The sequence below is a fragment of the Gigantopelta aegis genome, chromosome 5 (genome assembly GCF_016097555.1).
Source record: "Gigantopelta aegis isolate Gae_Host chromosome 5, Gae_host_genome, whole genome shotgun sequence".
Lineage (NCBI taxonomy): Eukaryota > Metazoa > Mollusca > Gastropoda > Neomphalida > Peltospiridae > Gigantopelta > Gigantopelta aegis.
In genome coordinates, this window is record NC_054703.1 from 25524636 (window position 1) to 25549635 (window position 25000).

At 39.7% G+C, this 25000-nt stretch overlaps 2 protein-coding genes across 3 annotated transcripts in view; one reads left to right on the plus strand and one right to left on the minus strand.

Moving 5' to 3' along the window:
* LOC121373491 (carbohydrate sulfotransferase 8-like) overlaps positions 1-4286 on the plus strand; it is a 28879-nt gene extending 24593 nt beyond the window's left edge. For both annotated transcript variants that reach the window (XM_041500159.1, XM_041500160.1), the window contains one exon: positions 3054-4286. In XM_041500159.1, the coding sequence (XP_041356093.1) occupies positions 3054-4259 (1206 nt within the window). In that variant the 3' untranslated portion in view covers positions 4260-4286. The remainder of the gene's footprint in view (positions 1-3053) is intronic.
* A 6313-nt stretch (positions 4287-10599) lies between these two features.
* The window catches only part of LOC121373317 (cholinesterase 1-like), a 15436-nt gene continuing 1035 nt past the window's right edge, over positions 10600-25000 (minus strand). The window contains exons 2-4 of the mRNA XM_041499883.1: positions 18605-20126; positions 12149-12297; positions 10600-11602 (exon numbers count right to left, since the gene is read on the minus strand). Coding sequence (XP_041355817.1) covers positions 11475-11602; positions 12149-12297; positions 18605-20100 — 1773 coding nt within the window. The 5' untranslated portion in view covers positions 20101-20126 and the 3' untranslated portion in view covers positions 10600-11474. The remainder of the gene's footprint in view (positions 11603-12148; positions 12298-18604; positions 20127-25000) is intronic.

A 25000-nucleotide genomic window follows, 5' to 3' on the forward strand; every position in this document is an offset into this window, starting at 1 on the left:
AGACATTGTGATACGTAGACACTAAAGGCTGGAGCAGAAGGTACATTGCTCGACATAAAGGGAAAATTGATTATTGGAAAGTTGAAGTCATCTCTTTTGTCATACAGCTTAATTTGGAGACCAGTGTTGCTTTGAATCTCTATGCATTGATCGAGGTGTGAAAGCCAATTAATACCTTCAGATGTTTCTATTATTGGAGACCAGTGTCGCTTTGAATCTTTATGCATTGATCGAGGTAGGAAAGCGATTTAATGCCTTCACATGTTTCTTTTATTTCTAACCCCTGTGGGGAAGGTAATCCGTAATCTTTCTTTTGTTGAATGATATAACATCATCACTATAGGTAGTACTATACCAAATAACTTCCGGCTGGGTCAAAGTTGGAGGTGCACCCAACTTTTGATAGAGAAGTGAACACCACAAGTCCTGTGATTGGTTATAAATGTGAGTGTGTTGGTTGTAAAAAATACTAGTTTCATCTGGGTAAAATAAATGTGCAATTTTATTTCATCTAGTACCAATGTGTCAAGTAGCCTTGTGCTTGAAACATGTATGGGGTACCTGTAAAAAAAAGTACTCGAATTTTGTGCGAAACTAGGGTAGTCATAGACGCTACCCGTTATCTCAGAAACGAGCAGCTTGACCACCATTTTTTTCTGATTCACTTTAAGTGTAAGGGGTGGTAGTATTTATATCCGTGGCGTTTATGTCGGTTGATACGTTGCAGGTAGGAGTTTTAGCCGCATATGTTACTATTGTCGTCTATGGGATTTGATTTGGTAGTATACCCCCTACAGCACATATTCAGTGCATAATAAATGAATGATGAATGATATAACATCATCACTATAGCGGAAAGTAAAGTTAAACGTATTAGCCATATTCCTTTGTTTTGATTTAATCAGATTAGTGAATCATTCTGATTCATATTCATAGAAGGAAGGAAGGAAGAAGGAAGGAAGGAAGGAAATGTTTTATTTAACGATGCACTCAACACATTTTATTTACGGTTATATGGCGTCAGACATATGGTTAAGGACCACACAGATATTGAGAGAGGAAACACGCTGTCGCTACTTCAAGAGCTACTTTTTTCGATTAGCAGCAAGGGATCTTTTATATGTACCATCCCACAGAGAGGGTAGTACATACCACGGCCTTTGATATACCAGTCGTGGTGTACTGGTTGGAACGAGAAATAGCCACTTTATGGGCTACTCTTTTCAATTAGCAGCAATGGATCTTTTATATGCACCATCCCACAGACAGGATATCACATACCACGGCCTTTTTTATACCAGTTGTGGAAATATTCAAAGAGAAACAAGTCGGCTGTTAGTGGAGCACATACTGCAAGTCAGTGCGCAAGGCGTGTCACATGGGCACACATTTTGCTCTACGTCATCACAAGACAGTATAGCGAAGGTTCGTTTCGCATAGGGACGTCGGGTGTCTTCGTGTAGCGTTGATACTGGTTAACAACATGTAAGTTTAATGTCATAACTGGACTCGAGAATAATCAAATTAAAGCTCTGTGGCATCAGATTTTTGAAAACTTGTGTATTTTATACACAGTAGCTGGCGATAGATGTTAAATGTCGTATTTTTCGGATCTATTACATAGAGTCCCCTTACAACATGTAAATAAGGGGAGGGCTAGATGTGACTCGAACTGAAAAAAACCAACCACAAAAAAAAAAACATTACAGTTGTGAGTAGGAACGTTTGCTGTAATTTGCCCCCCCCCCCCCCCCCCCCCCACACTCCATTTTAGATGATGGAGCTGATGTAACGAGTTTGGTGTTTGTTTTCACGTGTACTTAAAGGGACATTCCTGAGTTTGCTGCATTGTAAGATGTTTCCGACTAACAAAATATTTCTACGATTAAACTTACATATTAAATATATTTTCTTGTTTAGAATATCAGTGTCAGTATATTCAATGTGTCTCTGGTCGACTTAGTATTTGTAAGAAGCCCAAACTGGATTTCGTCTTCAAATAATTTCGTACGTACGACAAAAAAACTATTTTCGGAAATAAAATTAAATTTAACCCAGTACAAATATTAGAAGGATAAGAAACACGTTTAATATACAGCCACTAATATGTTATGCAGAAAAAAAATGTATTTGATATTTAATCACAATCGTTAAAATGTCTCTGTTAGTCGAGTGCGGGACGTAACCCAGTGCACCACGACTGGTATATCAAATGCCGTGGTAGGTGTTATCCTGTCTGTCGGATGGTGCATATAAAAGATCCCTTGCTGTTAATCGAAAAGAGTAGCCCATGAAGTAGTGACAGCGGGTTTCCTCTCTCAATATCTGTGTGGTCCTTAACCATATGTCCGATGCCATATAACCGTAAATAAAATGTTTTGAGTGCGTCGTTAAATAAAACATTTCTTTCTCTTTTTTTTCTCTTTTGTTTTTGATGTGACCGGTTCTGAATCCATAGAAACTCTAGTCAGTGACCTGATGGGACCGTTTGTGACCTTGGTTATTTATAGAAAAACAAGTCAATGACCTGGTGTGACCGTTTGTGACCTTGACCTTGGATGTTCTAATCTCTATAGAAACTGGTTAATGACCTGGTTTGATCGTTTGTGACCTTGACCTTGGTTGTTCTAATCTCTATAGAAACTGGTCAATGACCTTGTTTGACCGTTTGTGACCTTGACCTTGCTTGTTCTAATCTATAGAAACTGATCAGTGACCTGGTTTGACCGCTTGCTACCTTGACCTTGCTTGTTCTTGTTGTAATCTCTATAGAAACTAATCCGTGGCAGTATTAACATCTATGTAATGTCTGATTTCAATTATCAAATCTGGACGACAAAAACGTAATACGAGGGCCGTATATCTGCACAATGCAGAGTCCATTTGGTCTTTGGCAAAATAGTAATTGATTCCACGAATCTCTATCTAGTGCCTCGTCTAACGGATTTAATAGTAATAGTGAAATATAAGCTGCAGTGTTTAAAAACTAAAGTCTGTCGATTTAAGTAATGTGATGTTTATATACGTTTGTTTTGTTTCTTGTTTTTCTTCAGACACAAATCGAAAGTGGATTTAAGATTCATCAAGATCAGAATAACAGCTCATCGTACTACAATCTTAACCCTTTACATCTCAAGAATAAAGAAAGAGTTTTACGGTTTCGGGAAAGATGTCTAGGAAAAGAAACGGAATTCATTGGGCTTTCCTCGGAGACGTGGGCTTATGGTAGAATAGAGATAGACCAACGCCATGGACTTCTCTACTGCCCATTGCTAAAAGCAGGATCTACATTTTGGCGGAGGGTTTTCTTTGCCGTTCGGTCAGGCAGAACGATTAATACGCCGTACGATATATCCATCGGGGAAGCTCTTGGCGGGAAACCGCCGACTCTGGGACAATCGTTTCCGGAAAATAGTTCTGCAAGACAGTTATTTCTAAATGACGCTTTGAAAGTTATGTTTGTGAGAGAACCATATTCTCGTTTGCTGTCCGGTTATGTTGATAAGCTGTTCTCACCGAATCCTTATTTCTGGAATTTGGTGGGAAAATACATCATCGGCAAATTCCGGAAAAATCCGTCGGCGCATAGCTTAAAGTGTGGTCATGACGTCACATTTCAGGAATTTGTTAAATACGTCATCTTCACTGAGGAACACAATGACACACATCGTGACGCGCACTTCACGCCTACGTATGATCAGTGCAAACCGTGCGAAATAGATTACAACGTCATCGGGAAAATGGAAACCTTCAAAGAGGACGCAGCGTATATTTTTAGTAACATGGGATACAACATTTCTAAAAATACTTTACGGACTTGGGCGAAAACCGCCGAAGAAGACGCGGTAGCCGATTCCACGAAAAGCCCGTTTAGTTGGTGGAAGTGGATCGTGAAATGCATGTCATTGGAGGAGGCGGGGAAACGGGTGTGGAGAAAAATGCAAATCAGAGGAATTCTAGGAAAGAATATAAAATATCCTTTTAAGCGCCAGAATTTAAAAGCTATGCCCGCGACCAAGTTTATAAAAACAGTTTTAAAATTCAGCGGTGCGTCTAACAAGGCGGAATTAAAGACGCAGAAGGCGGAAGCCTTAATGGAGGCGTTTGGCCAAGTGCCAAAAGAGGATGTGGAAAAGCTTAAAAATTTATTTCGTCCAGACTTTGATCTTTTTGGCTATGAAGCAGAACCCGGGTATTTATTCCAGGAAACATCATCTGTGCCTTTCAGTCCTTGGATCTTTGATCTCAAAACTTTGTGATGCAAAAATTAAATGTTTACGACAATGGGAGATGTGTTTTATTGTTGTATTTTCATTTATCATCGACAATGGGAAATGTGTTTTATTGTTGTATTTTCATTTATCATCCTTTACGACAATGGGACATGTATTTATCGTCGTTTACGACAATGGGAAATGTGTTTTATTGTTGTATTTTCGTTTATCGTCGTTTACGACAATGGGACATGTGTTTTATTGTTGTATTTTCGTTTATCGTCGTTTACGACAATGGGAAATGTGTTTTATTGTTGTATTTTCGTTTATCGTCGTTAACGACAATGGGAAATGTGTTTTATTGTTGTATTTTAATTTATCGTCGTTTACGACAATGGGACATGTGTTTTATTGTTGTATTTTAATTTATCGTCGTTTACGACAATGGGAGATGTGTTGTTGTATTTTAATTTATCGTCGTTTACGACAATGGGAGATGTGTTTTATTGTTGTATTTTCATTTATCGTCGTTTACGACAATGGGAAATGTGTTTTATTGTTGTATTTTCATTTATCGTCGTTTACTACAATGGGAAATGTGTTTTATAGTTGTATTTTCATTTATCGTCGTTTACGACAATGGGAAATGTGTTTTATTGTTGTATTTTCATTTATCGTCGTTTACGACAATGGGACATGTGTTTTATCGTTGTATTTTCATTTATCGTCGTTTACGACAATGGGAAATGTGTTTTATCGTTGTATTTTCATTTATCGTCGTTTACGACAATGGGACATGTGTTTTATCGTTGTATTTTCATTTATCGTCGTTTACGACAATGGGACATGTGTTTTATCGTTGTATTTTCATTTATCGTCGTTTACGACAATGGGAAATGTGTTTTATTGTTGTATTTTAATTTATCATCGTTTACGACAATGGGACATGTATTTATCGTCGTTTACGACAATGGGGCATGTATTTATCGTCGTTTACGACAATGGAACATGTATTTATCGTCGTTTACGACAATGGGACATGTATTTATCGTCGTTTACGACAATGGGACATGTATTTATCGTCGTTTACGACAATGGGACATGTATTTATCATCGTTTACGACAATGGGACATGTATTTATCGTCGTTTACGACAATGGGACATGTGTTTTATTGTTGTATTTTAATTTATCATTGTGTTGCTGGATACTGGGGGCGGGACGTAGCCCAGTGGTAAAACGCTGGCTTGATGCGCGGTCAGTCTACGATCGATCCACGTCAGTGGGCCCATTGGGCTATTTCTCGATCCAGCCAGTACACCACGACTGGTATGTCAAAGGCACAGTGCACCACGACTGTAATATCAAAGGCAGTGGTATGTGCTATCATATTTGTGGGATGGTGCATGTAAAAGATCCTTTGCTACCAATGGAAAATGTAGTGGGTTTCCTTTCTAAGACTATATGTCAGAATAACCATTTTGACATCCAATAGCCTATTATTAATAAATAAAATTGTTGGTAAACAAAACCAATTTGTCTCGCCGCTAATAAACATCTATCTAAATTGTTGCTTGAAGACCACCCCCCCCCCCACCCCACCCCCCACCCCCCTCCACCCGGCAAAAATCCTGGATTCGCGTCTGTCATGATAGGTGCCCCCACCCTCAAACCACCGTCCAATCAGTGTCCATGACTGGTACATTAAAGGGCCGTACGAGTATCCGATGCAACTACCTGCAAGGGCGATAACCGTATGTGATTATTTTGTAATAATAAATTAGATTTATCGCCCATGGCTCTAGCTTGTACAGTTGGCAACAAACTCGGGACTGTCCCTTTAATATCATCTGCTAGTATATACTTTATTTATTTTGAGAGAAAACAAAAACGAAACAAAAAAATATATATATATTAAAATACTTTATTAGTATAAAAATAAACAGGAATGTATGTACAAAATTCAATTTCTGTATAAATATTTTTATAATTGTTAACTTGCAGTATACTGCAAGACACTAAAAGTACATCACTATATTTTTAAAATAGAAAATGAAAAGTTTTACAGGATATTAAACGAGCTTCCATTTCCTATCATGTTTATGACCCTAGTGAAATAAATTTCAGTTGTCACAAGCTTTAGCGAGTGACAATGGAAATTATTTCACGAGGGACATAAGGGACCGTAACAAAAGTATATTGAAGCCAGAGAGACTAAGTCACTTAGTCTTGATTCTGACCCCCCCACCCTCCTCAAAAAGACTAAATGGGCAGACTTTGGCTTCATCCAAATTGACATTACAGAACAAGGTTTGGAAAAGACCACAGGAAGACAGTAGTAATATAAAAGATACAAACAGTATTTATTCATGAATGCACATAGTGAAACAATGTTTTTAAACAGTGATACGAGGCCAACCAAGGCACTCTGAAAGGCTTTGTAACTATTAAACTATACATCCAATGACAATATGCCCATTGGTATCTTTCATCAGACGCCAATGACATAAGCTCCAAGTTGGCCTATTTCTCAAGTCATATTTTCCAGCAATTTAAGATAATTTATGCTTCTTTTCTCTTCTTTTTTGCTGTTGCAATTGCCGTTTTTCGGCTCTATTCCAGTGCTTGATGTGCAAGGTAGAGATTTTTTAAACAACTTGTATTGTTGTTAATATCTTGATGCAGAGTTGAGTTGTTCCTGTCAAGTCTCTTTTTGTTAATTAGAAGTTACAATATATCGTGAAATGTTTTAATGCGCTGTTTATTGGGAGAAAATATCACACCCACCCGCGACACGACGCCACACGCAAATTTCGATAAGTGAAAAAAGAGAAGTGACTCTTATTAAAGAAAATCATCCTAAACACGCTCAAGATGTATAACAACAATTGTTTGTTTGTTTTTTGTTTTGTTTGTTTCATTACTTTATTATTTATTAGTGTTACACATGATTGCCAAACCACTTGTCATACTAAGAGAGCTAACTCTTTACGATCGTTACAACGGCAAGACCTGTGTGGTACCAACATGGCCGTTATAACGAGAGTTGACTGTAATACATACCTAGCCACCTTGATATCCTGGTTTGCATGGGCAGTAGGTCGACAATAAATACCTTGGCCAGTGTTTTGAAGCCTTTGCGGGTTGTGTTTGTATGATGATTTTCAAGTTCAAAGCAAGTGAAGCCAAAAGTGATAAAAAGACTAAATGGAGATGTTGAAATCGTAAACCCCCCCCCCCCCCCCCCCCCCCCCCCCCCCCCCCCGACTAAGTGACTTAGTCTCTCTGGCTTCAATATACTTTTGTTACGGTCCCTAAACATGGTACGAAATGGTAGCGAGTTTAATATCCTATTTATTACCCATAATCGATCTTAATTTATATCACTCAACTCGTTTGGCTGACGTTCCTGTAAGGTTGTAGTGCGCCAATCGATGACGTCACGAAGATAAAAGATAAAATAGAAATTGAAAAATATATACTTCTAAAAAATTGTCAATTTCAAGAATTTGAGGAATATTGGGCACCTTGGTCCAGATACCTAGAAACAAGACATGGCAATACTATATTCTAGGTATTTCAATACAAATATGTTTTCTCTTTCGAAATTAAAGTATTTAATTCACTCTTTCTTTCTTTCCTTCTTCCTTCCTTACCTTCTCTTTTCTCCCTTTACCATTTCCTTCAAATCTTTCCTCTACCTCTATCTTCACTGTTAACCCCACATATTAGTGAACTCCATGTTTTCATGTATTCATGCTTATTAATATTAATATAGTGATTCTAATTACACTATATTATATATATATATATATATATATATATATATATATATATATATATATATATAAATAATGTTCATATGTACTTATAACATGGATGTAAGGTAGTGCAATCGGGGTCCCCAACCCTGACACTCCATACTTGTGTCTGGGGACAATAAATTTAAAAAAAAAAAAAAAAAGTGTTACGTCTCAGTTTGCGTTCTAGTGGGACGTATCACTTTGATATGTAGCAAGATATTTTTCAATCTAATTAAAATTAGCTCCACTATTACATGTGGATCTAACACCAGCCAGTTGGAGCTCATGTCCACCAATCAAAACCTTACTTGCAGAATCCTGCCAGTGATTTAAAAATAATTTGAAAACATTCCGAATTATCCTGAGGGTATACGACATATTTCGTGTGAATTAATGCCTTAAAACATGTTTTATTTTATAAAATAAACAATTTGTAAAGTAAAACTGAATACTGATTTAGTTGGGGGGTTTTATAAATAAATAAATAATTTTTAATGTAAAATTGAAGACTCATAACCCACCCCGTACGTATTGGTATGGTTCGCTGTACTGCGGCCACTAAAGTAGATTCGCCCGATAATTTTAGAATGTGTATGCTCCCAAATAACGTTATAAAAGGCGAAGTGTGATTGGTCAATATTTAAATTATTATTTACAGACGAAATGTTACCTGGACATGGGGACTACGCAGTGTTGTTAGTTTTAAATCACTGGCAGGATTCTGCAAGTAAGGTTTTGATTGGTGGACATGAGCTCCAACTGGCTGGTGTTAGATCCACATGTAATAGTGGAGCTAATTTTAATTAGATTGGATATTTTTAACCATATGGGTAATAAATTAAGGATAATAAACGAGTTACCAGTTATTATCAACTTTATGTCCAGAGTAAAATAATGTTCAGTTGTCAAATGAAAATTATTTCACAAGGGACATAAATTTGATAATAACTGGTTGCTCGTTTGTTATTCTATTTATTACCTGAGCTATTTTCTTCTCTAAAAGCCTTTATTTTCGACACACATATGCATGTACATGTATAGAAACGATATAAAACACTTTACGCACTGTTCTGAGTATTGTTATAACTTTGTAATTTAATCATATCCATAGATAATTTTCAAAACCAAAGTTCTCTTTATTCTGGTAGAAAATCTGTAGTGAATTGCATTAAAATGGCATTTTGTTATAAATTTAACACTAAAAACAGAGAGACGTAAAAGCAAACTCTTTAAACTACAAGACGTTATTGTGAGTGTTTGCCAAATCGTGCTGACGTCATATTTAGTACCGACAATGTCATTGGCTTGTAAGCATCAAATCATCCAATAGTACTGTTCGTTACATCAATGCATGATAATTTCTTAATAAGAAATTATGATTTTTACTTCCCCCGTTATGAATGACTGATGGGGTAATAAGTGACCGGAAGAAGATACCCTGGGTAATCTAAAATATTCTAGCCAATCAGATGATCGGACCAATCCATTTTGTAATTATAGGTAATGTTGGCGAAAACTATCGATAATAAGTAGCATGAATATTTGCAAGAGTTGTTACCTTCACCTTATACTACTAGTTAAAGTATTCATAAATTAAAAGTTGGTTGTGCAATGCATATTTATCGATATTTGGTTTAAAAAGCATTACGCTGGTATTCACAGGCACACACACACACACACACACACACACACACACACACACACACACACACACACACACACACACACACACACACACACACACAGAGAGAGAGAGAGAGAGAGAGAGAGAGAGAGAGAGAGAGAGTATATACATACATTTCACACACACACACACATACACGCGCGCACACACACACAAACATACACACACACACACATACACACAGTGACACAAACACACATACGCAGTCACACATATACACACACACACGCGCGCGCGCATACACACTCGCACGCGCACACACAGAAAGAGTTTGTTTTATTTAACGACGCCGCTAGAGCACATTGATTTTTTATCTTATCATCGGCTATTGGACGTCAAACATATGGTCATTCTGACACTGTTTTGAGAGGAAACCCGCTGTCGCCACATAGGCTACTCTTTTTACGACAGGCAGCAAGGGATCTTTTATTTGCGCTTCCCACAGGCAGGATAGCACAAACCATGGCCTTTGTTGAACCAGTTATGGATCACTGGTCGGTGCAAGTGGTTTACACCTACCCATTGAGCCTTGCGGAGCACTCACTCAGGGTTTGGAGTCGGTATCTGGATTAAAAATCCCATGCCTCGACTGGGATCCGAACCCAGTACCTACCAGCCTGTAGACCGATGGCCTAACCACGACGCCACCGAGGCCGGTAAATAAAGAAAGAAAGAAAGAAAAAAAAAGAATAGAGGTACTTCAATATATTTAGGTGGATGAGGTTCTCTGATTCCCCCTTTTGATCCGCCCCTTTGACGATGAATTTGAAGGTGATTATTAATTCGGATATAAACTTCACACGACTCTGTGAAAAGCAATGAATAATTCATACAAGAAACTACCCCCCCCCCCCAAAAAAAACCCAACCCCCCACCCCGCCAACCCCCCCCCCAAAAAAAAAAAAAAAAAAAAACACAACAACAACCCCCCCAAAAAAAAACAACAACAAACAAACAAAACAACAGCCCCAAAATTCAAATACGCTGTATAAATATTTTCTACGTTACGGACAACTTTCCTTAGGTTTTTCGTGATGCAATTAAAGATTGCTTTTATTGATTTTCGTTGAACTAAAATACTCGTTTGTCTACATTATTGAAAGCTGACTGATTTTCTATTTCACGGCAAGCTTTGTAGAACATTAACCCGAGAGTGATGACCTAATGGACAATAGGGACGGGACGTAGCCCAGTGGTAAAGTGTTCGCCACCGAGGCTGGTGCGCACACACAGATACACACAAACAAACGCACACACTCACAGTGACACACACACATACTCACACATACACACATGTACACACGCGCGCGCGCGCGCACGCACACACACACACACACACACACACACTGTACCTTCCTAAATATTTTGAAACGGCGCCTTATATTAAAGCATATAAATGACTGCGTACCCAGATTGTTCACCCATCCTAATATATAAACCAGTGTAGCAAGCGTTAGCAGTTGCTGAACGTACCCCCCAAATTGTTCACCTACACAAGCAAAATATTAAAACCAGTGTAACAAGCGTTAGCGAAAAACGGTTAGCTAAACTTACCCCCAAATTGTTCACCTACACAAAAATATTTAAACCAGTGTAGCAAGCGTTAGCGTTGGCTGAACGTATTCCCAAACAGTTCACCTACACAAGAAATATTTAAACCAGTGTAGCAAGCGTTAGCGTTGGCTGAACGTATTCCCAAACTGTTCACCTACACAAGAAATATTTGAACCAGTTTAGCAAGCGTTAGCGTTGGCTGAACGGACCCTCAAGTTGTTTACCTACACAAGAAATATTGAATTTGGAATGCGAACGACACGAGGCATGAGAAAATAAACCATGGCGTATTTAGCGTTCTCTTTCTGCTTCCACTCACGCATGAGTCAACAGTCGTCGGTGGATAATCTGAAACAAAGGTATAAAACTTGGCTAGTATTATGATATATATAGCTTGTAGTATTATGCTAGGCTCAAACTACTAACTACCAGCACAAAGTTGGTCAACTTTCTAGTTGCTAGTCTGAGCAATCTTACAACTCGATTCTCGTCGTATAACCCATTACTTGATAATCCGAGCGCATCCGTCTTGAGTCGGGAGTTCGGACCAAGTAAAATGTCCGGTTTTAAAAGGTATCCGGTTTAGAGAGGTTCTTTTCTTAACATATTTAAAAAGGGACCATGAAAAACGTCCAGTTTTGAGGGAATTCTGTTTTACAGATGGTCCGGTTTGAGAGGTAATAGAGTTTGAGAGGTAAGAGAGAGAGAGAGAGAGAGAGAGAGAGAGAGAGAGAGAGAGAGAGAGAGAGAGAGAGAGAGAGAGAGAGAGAGAGAGAGAGAGAGAGAGAGAGAGAGAGAGGGAGGGAGGGAGGGAGGGAGGGAGGGGGAGGGAGGGAGAGACGGATGGATGGATGGATGGATGGATGGATAGGCGTGCCTGAGACACATACATACCATATTCGTCTAGCACTGGAATAAGCTCACGCCAGAGGGTGCACTGCGAGTGACGTAATCCTTGGCGCTGATGCAGGTTTCCATCTTGGCCAATCTCCAAGTAGTCCTGGTTTTCAACGCTGAACTTTGGCCATGCCGCCGGCCCGCTTCTGAAATACGTGACGTCACACATCTTCAATTTAAAGATATAGTGTCCTTCAAAAAAAATTATTTTTGGTAAGGCTCGAAATGAATATTGTAGAATGGAGAGCAATATCTGCTTCTGATATTTTAGTCTGGAAGCACATCTCACGGTTTTTTTTTTTTATTTATAATTATTAGACGTCCTAGTTTTGACATAGATGGCATTATTTCTTTCATTTTAATAGTTATACCTTAAAGGCGCATACAGACTGGATGTGCGGGCGTGCGTTCGGGTAAAAACAATAAAAATACATCAGTTTCAGAAGTAGAAGTTTTTTTGTTTAACGACACCAATAGAGCATATTGATTTGTTAATCATCGGCTACTGGATGTCAAACATATCGTAATTTTGACACAGTCATAGAGAGGAAACCCGCTCTATTTTTCCATTCGTAGCAAGGGATCATTATATGCACCATCCCACAGACAGGATAGCATATACCACGGCTTATGATATACCAGTAGTGGTGCACTGGCTCACCGACGAGGGTTGATCTCAAACCGACCGCGCATCAAGCGAGCGCTTTACCACACACACACACACACACACACACACACACACACTCACAGACATATACACACACTCATACACACATACACATATGCAGAGAGAGAGAGAGAGAGAGAGAGAGAGAAACAGACAGACAGAGACGGACACACACACACACACACACACACACATACAGAGAGAGAGAGAGAGAGAGAGAGAGAGAGAGAGAGAGAGAGAGAGAGAGAGAGAGAGACAGAGACAGAGACAGAGACGCACACATATACAAATACATACATACACACACACACACACACAAAGACACCCACCCCTAAACAATGCTGTATCCGCCCCTGAAATGATAAAAATCATTTTATTCTATTTCTAGCCACCCCGCTGAAGCTAAAACAATTACTTTTAACAGTGCAATATTAGGTTATTCATATAGGTGTCCAGCGAAAATGTGGACATCAAGGTCCGCTAGATTCATATTCGACCCCCCCCCCCCCCCAATACCCCCCCCCCCCCACCACCACCACCCCCCGGTCCAAACCACGCTACGCCGCTGTGTTGCGGTGTCGTAACACAACGTTAATATTAACAGCGGTTAAGCGTTCGCTTTATGTGCGGCCGGTCTGGGATCGATACCCTTCGGTGGGCCCATTGGGCTATTTCTCGCTCCAGCCAGTGCACCACGACTGGTATATCAAAGGTCGTGGTATGTGTTATCCTGTATGTGGGATGGTGCATATAAAAGATCCCTTGCTGCTAATGGAAAAGAGTAGCCCATAAAGTGGCAACAGCGGGTTTTCTCTCTCAATATCTGTGTGGTCTTTAACCATATGTCTGACGTCATATAACCGTAAATAAAATGTGCTGAGTGCGTCGTTAAATAAAACATTTCCTATTCTGTAGCCGTTTCAAATCATGAGATCATTCATTTTTATTTCAACTTATTTTCGTGCTTATATCCAATTAAGGCTCAAGCACGCTGTCCTGGGCACACACCTCACCTATCTGGGCTATCTGTCCAGAACAGTGTGTTAGTTGTTAGTTAGTGGTTAGTGAGAGAGAAGAGGGTGTAGAGGTCTTACTGAGTCGTGAAATCTCGCACTGGATGGGAGCTGCGAACCCTGTACCTACCAGCCTTATGTCCGATGGCTTAACCACGACGCCACCGAGGCCGGTCATGAGATGTAAAAGGCCCGAATAACGAAAAACACGTGGTGACAGTCTAGCTAAAAATCTCAGTCCCTGCTCTCCGATGCGTGAACTGGGTGTAACACGCTTTTCGTAACAATTATGGATTGTGGGCCGTAAAGCTTTCAGGCTTCATTACACCAAATTAATTCCGGCAGTCGACAGTGTTAACGCTTTGTAATAAAGCTGATATAAAGTAGTCGCGTCCAGAAAGTACATATAAATAGTTTGTTTGTTTGTTTTGCTTTTATTTATTAATCTGTCAAACATTTGATATTTTTGACATATAGTCATAGAGAGGAAACCCGCTACATTTTTCCATTATTAGCAAAGGATCTTTTATATGCACTATTCCACAGACAGGGTAGCACATACCATGACCTTTGATATACCAGTCGTGGTACACTGACTGGAACGAATATATAAATAGAGTCATCTTATTGTTGATCTATCTATATAAAAAAATTACAAGTCTCCTAGTATATCTTTAAAGGGACATGCCTGAGTTTGCTGCAATTTTTAAGATGTTATCGACTAACAAAGACTTTTTAACGATTGTAATTACATATCAAATATATTTTTCTGCATAAAATATTAGTGGCTGTATATTAAACGTGTTTCTGATCGTTCTAATACGTGTGCTAAAAATATGTTAAATTTCATTTTATTTCCTAAAAACGATTTTTTCGTACGTATGAAATTATTTGAAGACAAAATCCAGTTTGGGCTTCTTACAAATATTAAGACGACCAGAAACACATTGAATATACAGAAATTGATATTCTAAACAAGAAAATATATTTAATATGTAAGTTTAATCGTAGACATATTTTATTAGTCGGAAACATCTTACAATGCAGCAAACTCAGGAATGTCCTTTAAAGGATGTTTTTATTGACATTGCTTTTTTGTTTGGTTGGTTGGTTCGTTGGTTGGTTGGGAAGTTTGTTTTGTTGGTGGTAATGTGTGTGTTTTTGTTGTTGGGGGGTTTGTTGGGGGGGGGGGGGTTGTTGGGGGGGGGTCGTTGTTTGTTTCTGTTGTTGCTAGGGTTTTGTTGTTGGTGTTTTGTTTTTGTGGATTTTTCGTGTTTGTTTGTTTTGTTTGTTGTTGTTTTTGTGTTGTTTTTTGGGGGAGGTTGTTGTTTTTTATTGTATCCTGTACTGGTTTCAATTTTCAATGCACGCAAAATAAGAAACATACTCTGAATAAAAGTATATCAACTTACTGGGAATAGGTAACAGTAGGGGGTGGGATTTAACTCAGTCGGTTGATTGCTCGCTTGAGGTGCTTGCGTCGCAGGATCGAACCACCTCGGTGGATCCATTCAACTGATTGGTTTTTTCTCGTTCCAACCAATGCACCACATCTGGACAAAAGCTGTGGCATGTGCTGTCCTGTCTGTGGGAAAGTGCACATAAAGGATACCTTTCTGCATTAGCAAAAATGTAGCAGGTTTCCTCTGACGACTATGAGTCAGAATGACCAAATGTTTGACATCCAATATCCAATGATTAATTAATCAATGTGCTCCAGTGGTGTCGTTAAACAAAAACAAACCTTTTTTAGGTAACAGTATTTACAACAAAGTAACATATTACTGTAATTAGGCCAGCAGTTGGTTTTACTCTTTAAATATTATTCCTCCTCGAACGTTTTCTAACGGAAGTTTCTGATTTGCTACATCAGTGGCGGGTCCAGAAAATCCATTGGGGGGGGGGGGGGCCTAATGACATGAGCGGAATACCAAGGGGACTTTGGGGGAGGTTTGGAGGGGGATCATAAAAAAAATTAAAATTAATATATGATAAAATTATAACTATCGCAAAATTTAGGGGTGCCCCCCCCCCCCCCCACCCAGATCCGCCTCTGTACATATTCATAGTCAAATACTTAGCCGCCGCACAGTGTTTTGTTTATATATCTGGTATATCAAAGGTTGTGGTATATGCTGTCATGCCTCTAGGAAAGGTGGTTATGCCATTGGACATAAGGCTGGTAGGTACTGGGTTCGCAGCCCAGTACCGGCTGCCACCCAGGGCGAGTTTTAAAGGACTCAATGGGTAGGTGTAAGGCAACTACACCTTCTTCTTTCACTCACTCACTCTCTCTCTCTCTCTCTCTCTCTCTCTCTCTCTCTCTCTCTCTCTCTCTCTCTCTCTCTCTCTCTCTATAATAAACTTTACTTTTCCTAATCAAAGTTTGATATCAGGTGAGGATCCAAGGGGATCACAGAGTTTGGTACATCAAAGGCCGTGGTATGTACCACCCTATCTGTGGGATGGTGCATATAAAAAAGATCCCTTGCTGTTAATCGAAAAGAGTAGCCCATGACGTGGCGACAGCGGGGTTTCTCTCTCAATATCTGTGTGGTCCTTAACCATATGTCCGACGCCATATAACTGTAAATAAAATGTGTTGAGTGCGTCGTTAAATAAAACATTTCCTTTCCTTTCCTCCTTTGCAAAAAGTTAAATGCGCAGACCCTAGTTTCAGTCTATGAAGATGGTCATTAACTTTAGTTAATTATTTTACATGTCTAGTCCAAAATTATAAACTATGACAACTTGGGCTAAAAAATAATCGTTTTTCTATCTGTATCATTAATATTCACACATTATAACTTCGTGATAATAACAATTGTAAATACTGAATGAAAATTTCGATATGTATACCTAAATGATAATGTTTAATTTTGTAGTGTAACTCTGTCCCTTCATCCCTGTGGTTGAGACAGAAAACAAATGTAAACAGGGGTTCTGTGAATAAATATTTTAAAAAAAAAACAACCTTTAGTTAATCTACAAACCTACAATACACATTTGGATAAGGTTACAACAGACAGAAACTAAAGTCTGGCATGTTTAAACAGTGAAACGTGCGTTTTTAGAAACTGGGGTCTGTCACATTAAAGGCACACACCCTAGTTACGGCTAGTTGTTAACCATTACGACGTTGTTTTTCGCTATTAAACCCCATTTTTCACAAATAAAATTGCACTTTACTTACCGTTTATTATTTAGAATATACATTTCCATTCACCTGAAGTGTTTTTTGGTAATCCTGTTTTTTGTAATACCACAAAATGCATTTTTCGTATTTCATAAATCGCACGCACGTCTGAGAAAAAAACGTTGAGCAGACAAGGTCTAATCTATTTTTAGACGGGATATTTCCATTTCAATGTCACAGACGTTGGTATATCACGTGACCGTTATTATTTTGGTTCGGTTTGTTTTCTCGTGCACGGTTCGCGCAATCAACATCCGATTTGTTGCTGTTCATTTGTGAGATTTTTCTTCACAGTTCGTGAACATTTTCAGTAACAATAAAGTTCAGACAAGTAAGTGTCTCAATACAAAACGTTACAAACCCTTAAAACCAATACTTTTGCTAAGTCTTACGATATCTGGAGAGGGGATACAACCAGGACAGAACAGTTGGAACATGTCCAGGAGAGGAGAAAGAAACGCACCCCAAGTCTGTGAAATTTGTCGTGACGTAGGCATTGTTGTGCTTCGAGCGACATCTACCGGTGACATCAGAATACTAACTTTCAAAATTATTTCAAGCAATTGAGACATGGGGATTCCTGTGGTATTTATCGATATAAAAACCTGCCTTTTCACTCCATTTGATAAAAACGTGATCTAAGTGTGTTACAGGTTTGTAGATTAACCAAATTATAATTTATTTTCGCTGGATGGAACTAGGGTGTGCGGCTTTAAGGGTTATTAAATAGTTTTTATTCATGTTGCACAGTAGCTACATAATATTAAATTGCACTAAAATAAATGTTGTATGTTATTCAAAGCTCAGCGAATCCGAACTGGAGCTAGTGTTCGAGGTATTAGCAACGGACGAAATGGAAGCTTGGCTCCAAGAGCGGGTGTTGGAAGAGTACCCCACCCCTCCGCGCCTCCTCGCTTCCGCGCCTCCCCGTTTCTCCGCCTTCGTGCCTTCGTGCCTCCGTGCCTAGGCGCTTCTGCAATTCGAAGTGTCCCGAAAATTCCAGTGTTTAGCAGATGAAAATAATGAACTTATTAGTTTTCAGCGGGGAACATGTGTACAATATTCAGCTTAATATTTCTGTGGGTGATTACTATACCAATAATAAAATACATGTTAGTTTACTTTTGAGTACAGTAAATGCCCCCTTTTAAGCGCTGCACGCATTAACTTGAAAAATCCTATAATCGGTTCCTGCCAGTTCCTCAAGACAAACGTCGAGCGCAATTGAACGTCGAGGTACGCTAGCGCTCGATGTTTATTTTGAGGAACTACCGTTCGTGACAGTTATGACAATATATTTTCTTAATGCTAAATGACCACCATCCCACCAACCACCCCTTCTCCACCGCTAGCTTCAGTTTCGTTGTGACCCTTGCTCAATTTAACCCTGGATCCGTCACTGAATAGTATAACCAACCATAACTGCAGGTTCTATTCAGTAATCATTTGGATTTTGACACGGAAATACTTGTACCCCCCCCCCCCCCATCCACACACAAATACACACACACACACACACACACACACACACACACACACACACACACACACACGTCCGAGTTTGTATCTGTACTTACCCATTTTTGGCAAATTCTGACCAAAGCTCCATCATCGTTAGACTGGTTTCATTATCTTTGGCGCTGTAACTGTCCGATCCGTTCGTCGCCACCCCGAACACGAGTTCCAGTTCGGATCCGTGTATGACCCCCATCCACTCCGGCCACGGCAGTTTGCTGGGGCGGTATTCGTACGAGTACAGGTACACCTCGTGTCCCAACCCGCTGTGGATTCGGGCCAGGTCAATAATCGGGCACTTGAACGCTCTGTCGCCCGATATATCGTCAAGAATATCTCTGTACGACGGGAGATCCTTCACAAGATATGATCTCTCGTAGGTCTGGGTGATGGCTGCTATGACTGTTGCCTTATCAATGGGACTGATAACCGTCTTGATCGCATCCAGGAACTGGTCTCGAGTAAGAGCGATTGGGTTGGACGGACTGAAGTATTTAGGTATACCGTACAGCAGGAAATAGCTGCCCTCATCTTTGTTTAACCCTAGGATCACGCTGCAGTTCTTCGTCTGTCCTTTCTTTAACAAGGTCTGAGGATCTTCTGCGAGAAAATACCCATCGACCACTGGGGCAAATGGGACGTCGAAGTAATACTCAATGATTTGCCATTGCTTAGTGACAAGAGTCCGTGCGTCCGTTTGTAGGAAGCACTTAAACATCGCGTCGTCATTCAAAGCCGGACACTTCACGGATTTAGCCAATCGCCGCGCTCGTTGTATAGAAACCGTTCTGGACTGTACGGCCCAGTAACACAGAGCGTCAGAACTCTGCATTATTGCGTTACTGAAGTAGTCACGTGATTGTTCGGAAAGTAAATGCAAATGGACGCTGGCGGCCCCAGCGCTTTCGCCGAACAAGGTGATTCGGTTTTTATCCCCTCCGAACTGTTCTATGTTGTCGTAGACCCATTTCATAGCTAGAGATTGGTCGAGTAATCCCATATTCCCAGGAGCCGTACGTTCGTTTCCGAGATACAGAAATCCCAGCACACCGATCCTGTAGTTCATGGACACGACGACGACGTTGTTCCTGATCGCAAGGTATTTACCGTTGTACACGTCGAGCGTGATGCTTCCGAAAGAATACGTCCCGCCGTAGATCCAAACCATGACTGCTAGCTTTTCGCTGGAGGAATCCGGTTTCGGTTGCCACACGTTCAAATAGAGACAGTCCTCGCTCATCGGTGTATTTGGGTTCCACATCTCGACGCCGACCGATCTGTCGAAACTGATGTCGATTGTTTGGTGGCAGCAGTTGGGTAACGTCTGTGTCGCCCTCGTTTCATTCCAAGGTTCGGGACTTTCCGGTCGCTTGAAGCGGAGATTGCCGATCGGAGGCTTCGCATACGGGATGCCATAGAAAACGTCCAACCTTTTATTCAAGAGAGAGGTTTCGAGTCCTGTCACCGGACCTAGCGTGGTCTGGACCACAGGGTTAGCTCCCTTGGTTCTGGTAACCATGGATACAGCAATGATGTACAAAGACGCCCTCAGTATCATGACGCAATACTTTTCTGACCTTCCCTCTAAATAATAATAATAATTTTAAAAACCCACATACAGATCTGATATCGCCATGAATAATTTAAAACATAATTGATCAGTTGCTGAAACTTTAGTCAGCTGAACTAGTGGTTAACAGACATTTTTAAAAGCAAGCAATGAATCAACAGAAATAGTAACTGAAAACATGATGTAGAAATTTGATTTACGTATCAGTATACAGTTAACTCCCTTGTGTACCTGCGCAAAGAGTTCGCTTTTTGGCTTTGCACAGATCCATGTTTGAAGGCTAATTATTTGGAATAGGAAGTAAATTCTTAAGCTTATTGATAGCCAATGAGTTATTTTTTAAAATAACAATTGGTTTGTCACCAGCAGTGCAAACGGTTTAGCTGTAATGAGGCTTGGTATTCATATAACGGGTTTTCCATTTTGGTTAATTTTCAAACAAGCTGATTTTTGTGAAAAATTGAATAGCTAAACCTTTATTCAAATGAGGGTTTTTGAAAGATTTGATGACATTTCCATAAATATATGTGTGATATCCGCCAACTCCCGCTTGGGTGTGGTTTGTATGGGTGTGAACATTGTCCAAAGTGCACCCCAAATCATGACTAAAGATATTTAAAATTTAAAATATTTAAAATTAATAATATTTTAAATGAATCCTCTTTATAATTATGACCCTTTTTGTAATTTCCTTGAGACTAAAAATATCTGTATCTTTCTTTTTTAAACGATAGGTCGGCATTTAGGATGCCGTGGGCTGGCATGCATAAATCTCAGCTGAAGATTCACAAATAACTGTGCTCTTCTGCCTCCGAGGAACGAAAGATATTCAAACATAATCAAATCTAAAGTTCATTTTGTATTTCTGTACATAACAACATTTTTACACACACAAAAATCTATGTAAACAAAAACGTTTCTAAACACATTACCATTAAATTATATAGATTAAATATCATTTTTAATAGAGGGGTGAGGACCAAATGGTAGAACAGCCAAGGTATATATAGCTTCATTTGCAATGACGTATACGGAAATGACCGAGTAACTCTTCATTCATGAACAATAATGGAGACGAGGCCCGGTAGGGGACATTCAACAAATGTTTTGGCGGCGGAACGTAGCCCAGTGGTAAAGCGCTCGCCTGATGCGCGGTCGGTCTGGGATCGTTCTCCGACAGTGGGCACACAGCTAGTATATCAAAGTTCGTGGTATGTGCTATCCTGTCTGTGAGAGGGTGCATATAAAGTATCCCTTGCTACTAATGGGACAATTTATCGGGTTTCCTCTCTATATGTCAGAATGTTTGACATCCAATAGCCGATGGTTAATAAATCAATGTGCTCTAGTGGTGTCGTTAAACAAAAACTTTTCTCTCTCTCTCTCTCTTTTTTATTGCTACTAATGGGACAATGTAGCCGGTTTCCTCTCTAAAACTGTGTCAAAATTACTAAAAGTTTTACATCGAAAAATCAATGTGCTCTTGTCAATAAACAAAACAAGCTTCTTCTCACACAGAATGTCTTTGGTTCGAATCTTGTCAGTGGAGGTTGATACATAATTTTGAGATCCTCAAAACAAAATTTAACTTTTCATCAAATCAGGGGTGAGAATTCTCCTTGGACCCGCGGTTTTCCGGACCCCTCTAGATTTTCTCTTTTTTACAGTTCACCACCCCGGACCCCTCTAGAATTTCTCTTTTTTACAGTTCACCACCCCGGACCCCTCTAGAATTCCTCTTTTTTACAGATGACCACCCCGGACCCCTCTAGATTTCCTTTTTTTTTTTACAATTCACCAATTCCTACCCCTGTCAAATATCTCGGCCACCCCATCACAAAAACCTGGATCCGCTCCTGGTGCATACTATTATCCTGGTATGCAAAATAAAGCCATTTGTTTGCACAAATAAACCGTGTAACGGATACAAAACAGAAGTGTATTCTAAGGTATATGGCTTAAATAAAATGGGCTCAAGGAAAACCGCCATTGTCATAGTTAGCCTCAATAAAGCTATTTTAGTCGTGTTAAAAGCTCGTGAATAACACTAACTCCATGAAAGCTTCATTCAGATTGGGTTTTTTCTTTTTTTTCTTTTCTAAATACATTTTATTGGCCCGGATATATTTAGTAAGGCTAAGAATGGGGAACACATTTCTTACTTTACAGTTAACGTATACGTGCGTGCATGTAATCACGTACGAGCGCATGCATGCACATATACACGCACACACGCGTGCATGCACGTGCGTGTACATACATACAAATATACATGCATACATACATACACAATAGAGAGGGAGGGGGTGAAGAAAACATAGATGGATAGATACAGAGAGAGATACACACACAGAGAGAGAGAGAGAGAGAGAGAGAGAGAGAGAGAGAGAGAGAGAGAGAGAGAGAGAGAGAGAGAGTGTACATACATACAAATATACATGCATACATACATACACAATAGAGAGGGAGGGGGTGAAGAAAACATAGATGGATAGATACAGAGAGAGAGAGAGAGAGAGAGAGAGAGAGAGAGAGAGAGAGAGAGAGAGAGAGAGAGAGAGAGACAGACAGACAGACAGACAGACAGACAGACAGACAGAGATAGTGAGAAAGTGAGAGACAGACAGACAGACAGAGACAGACAGACAGACAGACAGACTTAAGTAAATGTATAGACATATGAATGCATTGTATGATGCGTGCAGGCAGATATACACTCATAATAAAACCGTTGTATGCTACGACAGTCAGGACATTAATTTTGTATCACTTAAGGATGGAATGAATGCATGAATGAATGAATGTTTAAACGACACACAGCAAGAAAAATACATCGGCGATTACATTTCATACTACGGTAAATGCAAAAATGAATTGATGGACAACATTAAAATAAAAATTCAACATTTAAATTAAAACATTAAAAAAATACAAATATCACAGGTAGGAAAAAGTAAAGTTTATAATAAAATTCAGTATCACGAAGAAAGTGCAATAAAAGTTCTATATGATGTCGAAATGATTCCATCACATTTGTTTTTCCAAAGATGGCATTTCTTCTTTCTCTGTGATCGGCGTCGGTGGCGTAGTGGTTATGCCATCGGTCTACAGGCTGGTAGGTACTGGGTTCGGATCCCAGTCGAGGCATGGGATTTTCAATCCAGATACCGACTCCAAACCCTGAGTGAGTGCTCCGCAAGGCTCAATGGGTAGGTGTAAACCACTTGCACCGACCAGTGATCCATAACTGGTTCAACAAAGGCCATGGTTTGTGCTATCCTGCCTGTGGGAAGCGCAAATAAAATATCCCTTGCTGCTAATCGGAAAGAGTAGCCCATGTAGTGGCGACAGCGGGTTTCCTCTCAAAATCTGTGTGGTCCTTAACCATATGTCTGACGCCATATAACCGTAAATAAAATGTATTGAGTGCGTCGTTAAATAAAACATCTCTCTCTCTCTCTCTCTCTCTCTCTCTCTCTCTCTCTCTCTCTCTCTCTCTCTCTCTCTCTCTCTCTCTCTCTCTCTCTCTGTGGAACTGCACTCTTCCAAAATGTGGTGCACCCGCTTAGCGGTGGATACACACACCCAAAACCCACCTCTGGGTCTAGTCTTAATTTGTTATAGCTCTGGGCCCCTTTCTACGAAGCGATCTTAACACTAAGATCACCACTAATAGTGCATAAGGTAACTATGCACTTAAGGTGATCTTAGGTCTAAGATCGCTTTGTGGAACGGGGCCTAACTCTCGCAACTTTGCGATCTCGCAGTGCAGAGCCAAACGACTTGCAAAGAGAATGCTTTGTTGTCTAGCAGAGCCTAAGAGAGCCTTGTGAATTAGGCCCTTGGACTCTTTTTTTTTTTTTTGGTCAATGTGTTCATCTTGTATTTTGCTAACATGATACAGATATTCAGGCAAAAATGTGCTAACCTGAAACCTTTTCACCATGTATTTCCATCATTCTACCCTCAACAATTAGCTGTAATCGATGTAAAAATGCGTAGTGGTTCGTTTGCAACCTTGTGTAGTTCTTTGGTAGTAATGCTAATATTATGAATAAATGTTGTTATCCAGATTCGAGCATCTTCGTTGAAAAAAAAGTTTGTTTTATTTAACGACGCCACTAGAGCACATTGAATTTTTTATCTGATCATCGGCTATTGGACGTCAAACATATGGTCAATCTGACACTTGTTTTTTTTTAGAGGAAACCGCTGCCGCCACATAGGCTACTCTTTTACGACAGGCAGCAAGGGATCTATTATTTGCACATCCCACAGGCAGGATAGCACAAACCATGGCCTTTGTTGAACCAGTTATGGATCACTGGTCGGTGCAAGTGGTTTACACCTACCCACTGAGCCTTGCGGAACAATCACTCAGGGTTTGGATTCGGTATCTGAATTAAAAATCCCATACCTCGACTGGGATCCGAACCCAGTACCTATCAGCCTGTAGTCCGATGGCCTAACCACGACGCCACCGAGGCCGGTCAACTTCGTTGAATTCGTGTAAATTGTTTTTTTTTAAATAGCCTGCTCTCCTACAAAAATGGAATTCCGTACGCCTATGCTTCACATTAGATTTTCTTTCAAGATGACATTAATGATAGACTATTGGGTACTATTTTTATACACAAAGGTAGCAGAACATAAATAGTTTGTGCGGACTACATTCGTAACATATACTGAGAGGCATAGATAATGCAATGGGTATTTCGCTGATATTTTCTTATAGAAATATTATGTCATCAGTATTAGGCATGCAGACAAATGACATACTGGTAACAACTGTAACTGAAAGAAGATATTTTTTATAATGTGGTTTCAAACAAAAAAGATATTTTTTTAAATGTGGTTTTAAACAAAAAACACAGTTGGGGTTTTTGGC